The sequence below is a fragment of the Amblyomma americanum genome, chromosome 11 (assembly GCF_052857255.1).
Source record: "Amblyomma americanum isolate KBUSLIRL-KWMA chromosome 11, ASM5285725v1, whole genome shotgun sequence".
Taxonomy (NCBI): domain Eukaryota; kingdom Metazoa; phylum Arthropoda; class Arachnida; order Ixodida; family Ixodidae; genus Amblyomma; species Amblyomma americanum.
The window spans coordinates 88364820-88377474 of NC_135507.1; the positions used below are offsets into that span (position 1 = coordinate 88364820).

The 12655-nt window shown below is 47.6% G+C and overlaps 1 protein-coding gene across 1 annotated transcript in view; it reads left to right on the plus strand.

The window, feature by feature from the left end:
* Nucleotides 1-12655, plus strand: part of LOC144109982 (uncharacterized) — a 57223-nt gene that overhangs the window by 21952 nt on the left and 22616 nt on the right. Inside the window, exons 5-6 of the mRNA XM_077642785.1 lie at nucleotides 695-946; nucleotides 4166-4305. Of these exons, the coding sequence (XP_077498911.1) occupies nucleotides 695-946; nucleotides 4166-4305 (392 nt within the window). The remainder of the gene's footprint in view (nucleotides 1-694; nucleotides 947-4165; nucleotides 4306-12655) is intronic.

A 12655-nucleotide genomic window follows, 5' to 3' on the forward strand; every position in this document is an offset into this window, starting at 1 on the left:
GTAGTGTTGTTATCTTTTGGCCTTCACAAAATCTCTGGTTACGTCTTTCGCCTTGTGGTTGGGCGTGCGCTTTGCTGTTTTCTTCCGGTGGTTTCTTGGAATAAATGTTCTATTGTCAGCGCTCGCTCCTTTTGTAGCTATAGGTACACTACGCCAGCTACTTCGCGAGGTCGGCATGGCTGCGCGCTGAGCCGTGGCACCGCCGCTCCGCCAGCTGTGCGCATGCGCGGAGTTACCTCATAGCCCGCGGCTGGTGTGAGCGCCGCGCGCCTCGCCGCTGCGCCGACGGCGGAGCAGACGCCGCCATCCTCGTCAGTCGTGCGCATGCGCGAAGTGACGTCAGAGCACGCAGCTGGTGTGCGCGCCGCGCGCTAACATTTCGAGCCTTCAGCGTGGCGGCGCCGTGGCCACCGTGGCAGCTGCCGGCGGTGCGGCACGCCTGCGAAACCGAATGGGAGAGGAGTGGAGAGCGGGGAGAGAGTGAATCCACGTCCAGAAACGAAGATGAAGAAGGAACGACCAGCGGAACGCAGCGGCGAAAGACTGACTGCAAATCGACTGTGCGAGTTCCACTCGGCCAGCTGTAGCTATCGTGTCACTCCAGGTTTAACGAGCGCTAAACCACAGCCATTTTGTCTGTCCCGTTGTGTTGCGTCATGTGTTGTTCTCAATGAATATAACGGCACCCTTCCAGATGGCGAAGAAATACCAGCAGCTGCTCGCCTGGCAGGGCTACCCCTACCCGGACGAAGAGGAGAAACTGCGTCAATTCGGCATTAGCTTCTCTGCCCACGATCTGAACTACCTGGAATTATCGCTGCGCTCGGTAAGCCCTGGCGACCTCTGGAGGACCTACGGCATCCTCACAGCCGGCGTGGCCAGCTACTCGAGGGGCTCCGTCGCGTCCGACTCGGCCAACGTAAACAAGCTGAAGAGCATCATGTCGGTAAGAGAGCCAAAAGGGAAGTCTTGCGGCCGGACTCGCTAACTTGTCTGCCAGTTGCAAAGAGCATGGCGAGAAGAGGTCGACATACGGGCTACATGAAGATGTTGTTCTTTCCGCCCTTTCCACTGTGTCGCTGCGACCGCATTTCGTGGGAGGCGATACGCAAAAGACGCTAGCGCGCTGCGCGACGTCTAGTCCCAATAAAACCAAATCATCAAAATTTATTTATGTTGCAGGCTGGTGGAATACGTGCTGACGGGTGATAAATTTCAATATAGTACTGTCTGAAATTTATTCACTGGGAAAGCATTGGGGAACATTGGGAAACCACTTCGTTTCAAAGTCCATCATTCGAATTGTGATTAGGAAGAATAGGCACTCCTTTATGAAAAACTGGGAATGTTGGCATGTTAAAGCAGGCAGGCTTCACCAAATAAGGCTGATGAGGACAAAGTGGTACACACTGGCTCAAAAATTCACGTGCGTAGACAGTCGAGGTGTTCACACTAACCGAACTCTCAGAATGTCAGCTTCAAGAGGCTGTGTTTCTATAATAACGTTTGGTGGTTTCCCTGGTTCCAAAGAAAGGTTCGAGGCCACTGAGGAACCTCAGAAGTATCTGTGCCCTTAAAATCCATTGGAGGTTTCAGGGCGCAAATACCTTTTAAAGGGCATGTGTATGTCATCTAAGAATCTTCGTCGCATGCATCGTCCAGGTTGTCTAACGGATGTAATCAAATAACATTAGGCAGGATGTCGGTCGAGCCATGATGGCTTCGCAGCTTAGTGTTCAAAGTTCTACGCTACTGCATAAAGCGAATTGTAATGAAAAACAAGTGGTGAAGGCTTTTGCGATACCCCATGAATACGCCGATATCCGTCCCTGTTGGCTCAGTTGGTAGACCTTCTAGAAGCGGTGGTTCCGGGTTCGAGCCGCAGACCAGGATAAATTTTTCTTTAACTACGATGTTTCTATGGAACCGGTATAGCTTTCCTTTGTAGCCGAATGGCTGCGCGTGGGTGGATGCCTATGAGTAATTGCTCCCTTATTACAAATTTGCTCCACCTTGGGGGATTCTCTTAATCATTGGAACAGCACTGCTATCAAAGTCACGTGCTTACCTTTCGGACAATGGCGGAAAGTAAGGAATTTCGTTCGCCCGCTGGAGTCCTGTGAGCGCGATGTTTGAAAGTTCCGCAGCCTTTCTAGAGATACACTGGAGGGCGTTTTATCTACAAGAAGCTTCTGGTTGCAACACATAAACAAAAATTATTCCATAAAAGAAACAGTAAAGAGACATGTTACACTCTACGGTGCAATATCAGACGCGTTCGAAAAAAAGTACAAATAACAGAAAACAAACATTTAGTTATAATTCTACAGAAATGATAAACAAGTTTGGTGAACTGCTGGATTTCGAAGCCCCAAATATTTAGTAAAAAAAAAACTGAGTTCTTTATTACTTGCCAATGATATTTGCTTTTGCTAACAACTGTTACTATATTGCCTTTTCATCTCTATATCCCCTTCAGGCGCGAATTAAGACAAGAAAAAGAAAAATTGCGATTCCTTCAAATATTGCCTATAAACAGCTACCCAAACTGAGTGGTATGAAGAAAAACATGTTTATTAAGTCAACAGAAATTTTTTGTGATGTGGACACATGGCGCCTCTAGGCCGTAATGTATGTCGACAACCACTCACATAGGCAGAACTATTTCCAGGTGCTGTGACTCTTCACAAGTACTTCAGAATGAATTTTCAATGCCTCTCAGCTTGCCCACTTCGATTGCTTCTACTTTTTGGCATGAAATTCATAGCAACAATCCCTTGCGGCACTTAGGCAGAGGAAAACTGCGCATTTGCGACAGCAAACTCAAGACTTCGAAACACAGACTGTGTTTCGGCACCTTTGCAGGAAGTTGGCATTCATGTGAATGGGCCAGTGATTGTTTCCGTCAAACCTTGTAGAGTTTGTCGGCATGGGCATGCCGATATGTGAGTTTCGGGCAGGCTTTGCAGAGCTGGTGCTCGGTCTTCCCCTCTTGTTTGGTGCAGTCCTGTTGCTTGCAATCAAGCTCCTTGCAATGTCGGACTGAAAGGCCATAACGTCCTTCACATCCTTTTTTGGCAGTTCCTCTGCATTAGCATCGCGAATGTACTCAAGCCAGCTGTCTTAAACTGCAAAGGAAATGAAGTGGTAGATTACCCTTACTGGCCATTTCTTCGTCTTTGTATGAAGGGGATAGAGCGACATCAAAAAATCCAACTTGTCAACGCCACCCATAAATCGATTGTACTCGGCGATTACCTGCGGGCAGTTGATGTCGACATGCTCCTTTGCTGCTTTACTCCATCTCTTCACCTTAGTGATACTGCCTAGTCCTACAACTGTAGAGATCATGTTGACTGGACCATTGTCGTGCCAGCGAACAATGACCATGTGTTTTTCTTCAACAATCTTGAAGTCGTAGCTTCCGCGCCCTCCCTTCTTCAGCTCTTTTTCGCTTTTCAGCTCACAGCCTAGAAGTCTGTTGGCCCTAATCGTGCCAGACGCTAAAATTCCAAGCAATTTCAGCTCTCGGAAGAGCGGCACAGAAGAAAAATAATTGTCCATGTAGCATCTCATGTTGAGACCATGCGGGAGCGCTTCCATAAGCCGCATCACAACCGAACCACCAAGGCCCAAATGTGAATGGTCGTTGCTTACGCCAGTGCCTTTCCCTTGATAGAGCTCAAAGTCATGAGCCATGCCGTCTGAACTAGGTGAAACTAGGTCTCACTAGTTGTTCACTTATAAGGCATTCATCAATGCTCACGTGGGGTGTCGGCCCGTTTGAAGCAAGGGCGGGAGCGAAAAGTGGCGCCAAATTTGATGTGTACAATTGTACACACCGCCGCTGAAGGGGATATATGTATATATACCTTCTTATATGAAGTGCTCATATATTGCAATCTTGTTCCTGTGAATGCGTTTTCTGTTTTAATTGAGGTAATCAACCAATATTCCAATTATTTTTCTTACTTTAATTGTGTTCTGCTGTTCGAGATGTGCCTTTTATGTGTGTGCGTCTGAATGCACTATCAAAAGTACTGCAACTGTGCATAAAGCGGACTACGACCTATGTCAGGCTCTCTGGGCATCCATTCCCAGTCTCTCCTCACTTTGTTCAGAAATAAGCATCTTTTAAACAGCCAATCAATCTCGTCTCCCGCAGAGCATCGACAAAATGCTGCAGACGGCGCGCAGCGGGAACACAACGGTGCTGAAGACTATTTTCCTAGGAGTCAAACTGGCCGGCACGACTACGAGCAGCCAGTACGACGCTGCCGCCATGAACGAGTTGAAGAGCATCGGGTAAGTCGCCATTGCCCACCGCTGATTTATGAGAAAGAGGTATACCGCGACCTCTGCAACCACAGAGTCACTGGAAGCTCTATATGACAGTCGCGGCCCAGTGTTTTCCAAAAGAGGGAGCACCAAATTGAGCGGATAAAGTAGCGAATAGCGGCGCCGTTCCAATCTGCCCTTTTTCACTACAATTTGGCGCCCTCTGGTGAGTGGCGAAAATTCCTGTGCAACTGGTAGAAAAAAAAAAAACTCAGGTGAGAGACGCATGCAGGTGCGATTTTGGTCCCAGGAGGAACCAGCTGCAGCCGTCTGTCGCATGCGCCTGTCACTCACTTATACTGCGCGTGCGCAATAGGAGGGTGGCGTTTTCATTTTCAGCCAGTAGAACTAGAGAAGAGGCGCGCAAGCGCAGCGTGGCCTTGTGAAAAAGGCAGATGACTCCTCAATGTCCTCTACGGCTTTGCAGATGGATAAGAAGCTGCTTTAAATGAGCGGAGTAATTTATATTTCTCCCCGATTACTCTGCACATCAGTTAAAAATATATAAGAAGGCGATTGTGGTAGCTCTTTCAGAGATTTTTTGTCTTGCTATAGAGAAAAACCTGACGTGTAGATTTGAAACCCCCTATTTCACAAAAATACAACCGTTGTCCGTAAAGTTCCGAGAATGAATTCATAAAAAAATGCGTTTAACATTGAAATCATTTGTGCAATACCCCTTCGCAATAGTCTTCCTTGCAATCTCTACACAGTTTCCAACGCTTCTTGAGTTCTTGGAAACCGTAGGAAAACGCTTCTTTGGCAGGGCTGTCAGCTCCTTTGTCGTGGCGTCTTGCATGGCCTCCACGCTCCCGATGCAGCGACCATTTAGAGCTCTCTTCACACAAGGAAACTGGAAAAAAATCGCATGGAGAGAGGTCAGGAGAGTATCGCGGATGGAAAAGTACTTTAATGCTGTTCTTGGCGAGAAATTTTGTCACGCTTAGAGCCGTGTGCGGTCTTGCGTTATCGTAGAGAAAGCTCCATTGTCCAGATGCCCATAAGTCAGGGCGATGGCGTCGCAGTGTATCACGCATGTGTTGGAACACGCGGATATAGAACTCCTGATTCATCGTCTGCCCTTGTGGGACGAACTCGTGGTGTATGACACCTCTGGCATCGAAAAAAAAAATATCAGCATCGTCTTTGTTTTGGTCTTCTTTCGCCGCACCTTTTTCGACGCCGGACAGCTTGTGGACCGCCATTCGACGCTCTGCCTCTTTGTTTGAGCATCGTATTGAAAACACCATGTTTCTTCTTCAGCAATGATGCTGTCGGCGAATGCAGCATCCTTCTCTTCCTCGGAGAGCAAACCAGCGCTCACTGATGCCCGCATTTCCTTCTGGTCTTGTGTGAGGGAGTGCGGCAAAAGTCTGGCATTCAGATTTCGCTTCCCCAAGTTCTCACGCAAAATTTGGTAGCATGTTGTCTTACTAATGTCGAAAGCATCTGATAGCATGCGGACTGTAATGGTGCGGTCTTGCTGTACAGTTTCCCTGATTCGAGCCACGTTGTTTTCACTCCTTGAGGTTGAAGGGCGCCCCTGCCTTGTGTCGTCTTCCACCGACATTCTCTCCGAAACAAACCTCTTGTGCCACTGGAAAGCTCGAGCCCGCGATAATGTCTCGATGCCGTAAGCATCACGAAGGAGCTCATACGTCTGTGTGGTTGTCTTGCCAAGCTTCACACCGAATTTTATGTTTACACGCTGTTCGAGGTGGACGTCAATCTCTCCACATTCACTCACTCACAGTAGAATGCGCCGACGACTAGTGACAACGTATTTTTCTGCATGTAGTTCTATCTAGTGGCTGCCACAGCAATTAATATAAATAGCTCAGATTAGCCCAAAAAGGTGGCGCTACACATACACACCAAAATTGATGTTGGGGACAAATTTTTAGAGAAGAAAATAAATCAGTCTCGAAACTTTACGGACAACGTTTTAGCATTAATGGCTGAAAAGCCTTAGGAATTCACGCAAGCCGCACACTTGCACGCTCACGGAATCGCAGCCTTATGCTTCAACAAAAAAAAGAAATAAACACACTGATGCCGCATTAATTATTTTTTAATCACGAAACTCACCTACAGTGGCCTTTATTAAAACCTGCTACGTGAGAGAAAAAAGTTACAGCGGCACACATCCCTTCCTAGGCGCACCATGAAACCTGGCGATGGCCACCTTTATTTTTGAAGAGTAATCCTTTTTTCTAAGCACGAAATGGCCCCACTATGCTCTCCAGTAGCGCTTTCAAATATAGCCGTTATCACTCACTGACTACATGAAAAAAAAAACACAATTCGAAATAGTTGGAAAAATCGCATGCACATCGTAGATGACGTGCCGCAAAAGGGCGAAGCATGGGCTCTGTGAAATTCAAGGGTTTTATAAAGTGCTTTGAAACGTCGTTGCTTACTTTGTCTGGTACGCTCGTCTTCAAATCACTTGCAAACTGTTAACTTCCGCGACCATGTAGAATGTGAAGCGACAAAAATATATCGAAAATTTTGTTTCCATATGTTTCAAAGGGGCGCGCCCCGCCTTGTACCCCCAGCCGGGGGTGTCTTGATGCCCGAATATCGATGTGTTTTGACATACACCGTGTATGGCGGTGTATGCAATGAGGGTTCTTCTTTCAAAACGTACTTCTTTCAAACACGCCTTTTCATCGCGAAGGGACGACACGGTATACGTGCCCTGTGAAATGAGGAAATTGCTTTAAAAATTAGCTGCTGTTCAAATACTGCTGAACCTGGTTATCTTACAGCTATCAATACGGAGTGCGAGCTAGAAGTAGGCGGCAGGACGGTCCGACAGGATACCGGCAAGCTATCTCAGGAGACGGAAGATTACAGACAGAATAGAACTGACAGAGCTATCGAAGTTAATAAATAGGCGCAAGGTAGCCGGCATAAGGAAGTTTAATATGTAGAGAATCGAGCGTGCACTAAAAAAACGGAGGTATCCTAAAAGCGGCGAAGACAAAACTAGACATAGTTGGCAAGCAGATGTACGCGTTAACAGATAAGGATGGCAATGTCATTAACAATATGGATAAGATAGTTAATACAGCCGAAGAGTTTTACCCGAATGTATAACGTTGGCAGTGTAATCAGAATGTTAATGATAGAGACAGTAGAACACAGCAATGCGTCATCCCACCAGTAACGAAAGAGGAACTAAAGAAAGCTTTAGGAGCAATGCAAAGGAGAAAAGCAGCTGGTGAGGATCAGGTAACAGCAGATCTGTTGAAGGACGGAGGGGAGATTCTGCTAGAAAAACTAGCCGCCCACTATACGCAATGCCTTATGATCTCGACCGTACAAGAAGCTTGGAAGAACGCAAATATTATCTTAATTCATGAGAAAAAAGACGCCAAGGACTTGAAAAATTACAGGCCGATCAGCTTACTGTCCTTTGCCTACAAGGTATTTACTAAGGTGATCGCTAATAGAGTGAGGGCAACCTTAGACTTTAATCAACTAAATGGTCAGGCTGGCTTTCGTATAGGATATTCCACAATAGATCATATTCACACTATCAGTCAGGTGATAGAGAAATGCGCAGAATATAACCAACCCCTATATACAGCCTTCATTGATTACGAGAAAGCATTGGACTGAGTGGAAACCTCAGCAGTCATACAGGCACTGCGGAATCATGGTGTAGAAGAGCCTTATGTCAAAATACTGGAATATATATATATATATATATATATATATATATATATATATATATGTGTGTGTGTGTGTGTGTGTGTGTGTGTGTGTGTGTGTGTGTGTGTGTGTGTGTGTGTGTGTGTGTGTGTGTGTGTGTGTGTGTGTGTGTGTGTGTGTGTGTGTGTGTGTGTGTGTGTGTGTGTGTGTGTGTGTGTGTGTGTGTGTGTGTGTGTGTGTGTGTGTGTGTGTGTGTGTGTGTGTGTGTGTGTGTGTGTGTGTGTGTGTGTGTGTGTGTGTGTGTGTGTGTGTGTGTGTGTGTGTGTGTGTGTGTGTGTGTGTGTGTGTGTGTGTGTGTGTGTGTGTGTGTGTGTGTGTGTGTGTGTGTGTGTGTGTGTGTGTGTGTGTGTGTGTGTGTGTGTGTGTGTGTGTGTGTGTGTGTGTGTGTGTGTGTGTGTGTGTGTGTGTGTGTGTGTGTGTGTGTGTGTGTGTGTGTGTGTGTGTGTGTGTGTGTGTGTGTGTGTGTGTGTGTGTGTGTGTGTGTGTGTGTGTGTGTGTGTGTGTGTGTGTGTGTGTGTGTGTGTGTGTGTGTGTGTGTGTGTGTGTGTGTGTGTGTGTGTGTGTGTGTGTGTGTGTGTGTGTGTGTGTGTGTGTGTGTGTGTGTGTGTGTGTGTGTGTGTGTGTGTGTGTGTGTGTGTGTGTGTGTGTGTGTGTGTGTGTGTGTGTGTGTGTGTGTGTGTGTGTGTGTGTGTGTGTGTGTGTGTGTGTGTGTGTGTGTGTGTGTGTGTGTGTGTGTGTGTGTGTGTGTGTGTGTGTGTGTGTGTGTGGAAGCAGTTAGGGTTGCTCAACGGGCCAGTGAAAACTTGCACAGTGAAAAGGTCACAACTGGTTCGATTACCTAGGTTTATTCACCAACGGTTTCAGACGGTGGACCGTCCTTCATCAGGGTAAAGTCGAATGAATACACAGATGTGCGCATTTACGCTCCTAAATGCAGAGGGAGAGGAGGCACTTTCTCTCTCTTTCTCCATGTCAGCGTCCACTAAGGGGAAAGGAGAATGGATGCGAAACAAGTTAAAAAAAGCTAGTTAAAATACAGAGGTGAGAGACATGCAGCAGAGCTGGATTTTCGCCGAGAAGACTGAAGCAAGAAAGGTTTCCCTCTGCGGAAGCGAGAAGTTCGAGCACAAGGGGAAAATAACGAAAACACAGAAAACAAGAAAAGAACAAAAAGGAAAACACCAGAATACACTGAAACAAAACACAAAGGCGCACATAGCATGACCCGCTCCCCAGCGGTGCAGATGTTAAGAACTCTTGTAATGTAATTTACTGTCAGCTGTCAAGGCCGCATCATTACGCCTTGTTCAAGAGGCACCAGTGACCGTTACGAGGGCAGCGTGTCGCCTCAGCGGCGGAAAAGCGGTCGTCCAGACGCCGTGTGGAAACCCGATCCCGCAACTAGCCGCCGCAGAGAGCAACCACCGGATGGAGCTCCAGTCAGCGTCCGGTGGCTAGGACTCCAAGAGGCGGCTGGACAGGCAACAGGACAGAAACAATGTCTACTACTCGCCCCCTGGTGCAAGGGGTCGAGTCACCCCCCGTACCCCCCCCCCCCCCCCCCCGCCGCCGCTACATGACGAGACGGGCCTGCGCCGAGATGGCACACCACGCCCCGACACAGCGCAGCGATTGACTCGCCACAGGTATGACCCGCTCCCCAATAACTCACTCACCCTCATTTCTGAAACTGCGAAAATGTATCGAAAAACGGATCAGGTATGAAGCTCACGGAACAACACTAACACGATATTCAGAAGAGGGAAACGTACCCAAGGGCTTGAGGTTGCAACTAACCCCAGCGAAGACCACCCTTAATGCTGACGAGGAGGCTGAGTGGAAGCACCAGCGCCCCGTTCGATAAGTCCGTCTCCTACTAGAAATACGTTAGCCCCTGAGCAAAACTGTGCGCCTACTACTGGTCAGCCTTCCATTAGGGCTGAGAACGTGGTGAACGTGTCGAGCCTGCCTCTCACTTCCTCGGAACGTGCGTTACTCGCTAAAGGCCTAACCTTCTGCCCCACGACCGGAAAATTCAATGAATTTCAATTATATCAGGATCTAGATAACTTCGCAAGGAACTTACGTCTGCGTGAGTATTTTGAAAACCGCGAAACGAACCGGGAAATCAACATACCAGGGACATCCGACAAGTCATGGACTCCAAACGAACACAGGGATAGACATTTGGATATGTACATCACTGCCGTTCAAAAGGATATCCTATCATCGTATTCAAAATCAAAACCAAGAGCGGTCAACAACAACCTCTCGTCCGAAGAACGCCAGGCCCTTAACTCTTTAAGTCGGCGGTCCGACATCATCATCAAGCCTGCGTACAAAGGTGGCAAGATCGTCGTTATGGACAAGACCGAATACTTAAAAGAAGGTTTCCGACAATTGGAAAATAAACAATTTTACACCGAACTCACCAGCGACCCCACAGAAGACTTCGAAGTAAAAATTAACAGTGAGATAAAATCTCTCCTCCAAAAACAAAAGATATCCCAGGACATGTTTAAAGCAATGAAGCCGGTCAAACCAGTCCCTGGGCGGTTCTACCTCCTCCCGAAAATTCACAAACTAAACCGTTCCGGTCGTCCCATTGTCTCAAGTAATGGCACACTCACCGAAAAAATTTCTGGCGTTCTCGACTTTTTACTCAAGGACATTATACCAACTATCCCCGCCTACGTTCAAGACACTAATCACTTCCTCAGAGTGGTGTCTAACATTGAAATTCCCGATGAGAGCTTATTGGTCACAATGGACGTGACGTCTTTATATACAAATATCCCGCACTCAGACGGCATACGCGCGGTGGTGGATGCATACCTGCGGACGGATCCTCCGGTTCACCTGGATGGGAAAACTCTCGCAACTATTCTGGGTTTAGTACTCAATTACAGCCACTTTGAATTTGAGGGAAGGGACTTTCTTCAGGTGAACGGTACGGCGATGGGGACCAGGATGGCACCTGCCTATGCCAATATATTCATGGCGGATCTCGAAACACAATTTCTGGACACTCAACCTTCGAAGCCACTCCTGTACAAGCGTTTTCTGGACGATATCTTTCTCATCTGGCCTCACGATGAAGCTAGCCTATTAACATTTATAGGGAACTACAACAAATTTCACCCATCGATATCGTTCACCCACAGCATCTCCAAAACATCTATAAACTTCTTGGACGTGACAATACAGAAAAAAGGAAACGTACTTAAGACAACGCTCTACAGAAAGTCCACCGACCGCCCGCAGTATCTACATTTTAAGAGCAGCCACCCGCACCACTGCAAGACGAGCATACCTTACTCTCAGGCTCATAGATACCGACGGATATGCTCTGAGCTCGATGACTTTGACCGCCATGCTGAACAACTGAAGACAAATCTCTTACTGAAAAAATATCCCGCTTCCATCGTGGAAGACGCTATTCGGAAAGCTCGCGGTCTAGACAGAAATAAAATACTGAGTCCCCAAAACTTCCAGCAAGGTGAAAGGCAAACCAACCTCGTTCTCACACATTCATCAAACATGCCACGCGTGAACAAAATCCTCTCAAAACATTTTAACATTATCCAGCAAAGCAGTCACCTGTCCCACATTTTTAAGCAGCCACCAAGAGCTGTATACCGGCGCCGCAAGAACCTCAAGGACATTTTAGTTAAATCCAGAACATCGCCCAATGCTAACCCAAACCCCGGGTGTCAACCCTGCCGAAAACCACGCTGTAAGGTTTGCTGTCACATGCTGACAACAGGAATTGCAAAAGGTACCTTCTCTGACTTTACTTTCACAATCAAAGAAACTCTAAATTGCGACAGTGCAAATGTGGTCTACATGCTTCACTGCAGCGTGTGCGGCATGCAGTACATCGGCCAGACAGAAACTCCGTTCAGGTTGCGATTCAACAACCACAAGGCCCACGTTCACACACTGCCAAACCTACCCTTTTCTAAGCCCCCATGTCTGCCACAGCACTCATTTGAAAGCATCCGGGTCATCCTCCTACAGTCGGGTTTTCAAACCGGCCGCCAAAGAGAACAAAGGGAATCGTATTTCATACATAAATTTCGGACATTAACCCACTGCATTAATGAGAACTTGGGCACTTTTGCCTTCCTCAAAAACCTTTCCAATTGAGAAAGAAGCTCCCGTCTGTTATTTTCCATTTGTTTTCCTTTTATACTGCTCACCATGCGCCCCCCCCCCCCCCCCCCCCCCCCCCCCCTTCTTCTTTACTCCATGCCGGTTTCCCTTTTTCCTCCTTGTCCTCCAAGCTCCCTTCTCGGAATTGTCAGCGGTGGGACGCGCGGCGCAGGCGCCCTCTGACGAACGGCGGGTGGTTGCTTTCTGCGGCGGCTAGTTGTGGGATCGGGTTTCGCCACGGCGTCTGGACGACCGCTTTTCCGCCGCTGAGGCGACACGCTGCCCTCGTAACGGTCACTGGTGCCTCTTGAACAAGGCGTAATGATGCGGCCTTGACAGCTGACAGTAAATTACATTATAAGTGTTCTTAACATCTGCACCGCTGGGGAGCGGGTCATGCTATGTGCGCCTTTGTGTTCTGTTTCAGTGTATTCTGGTGTTT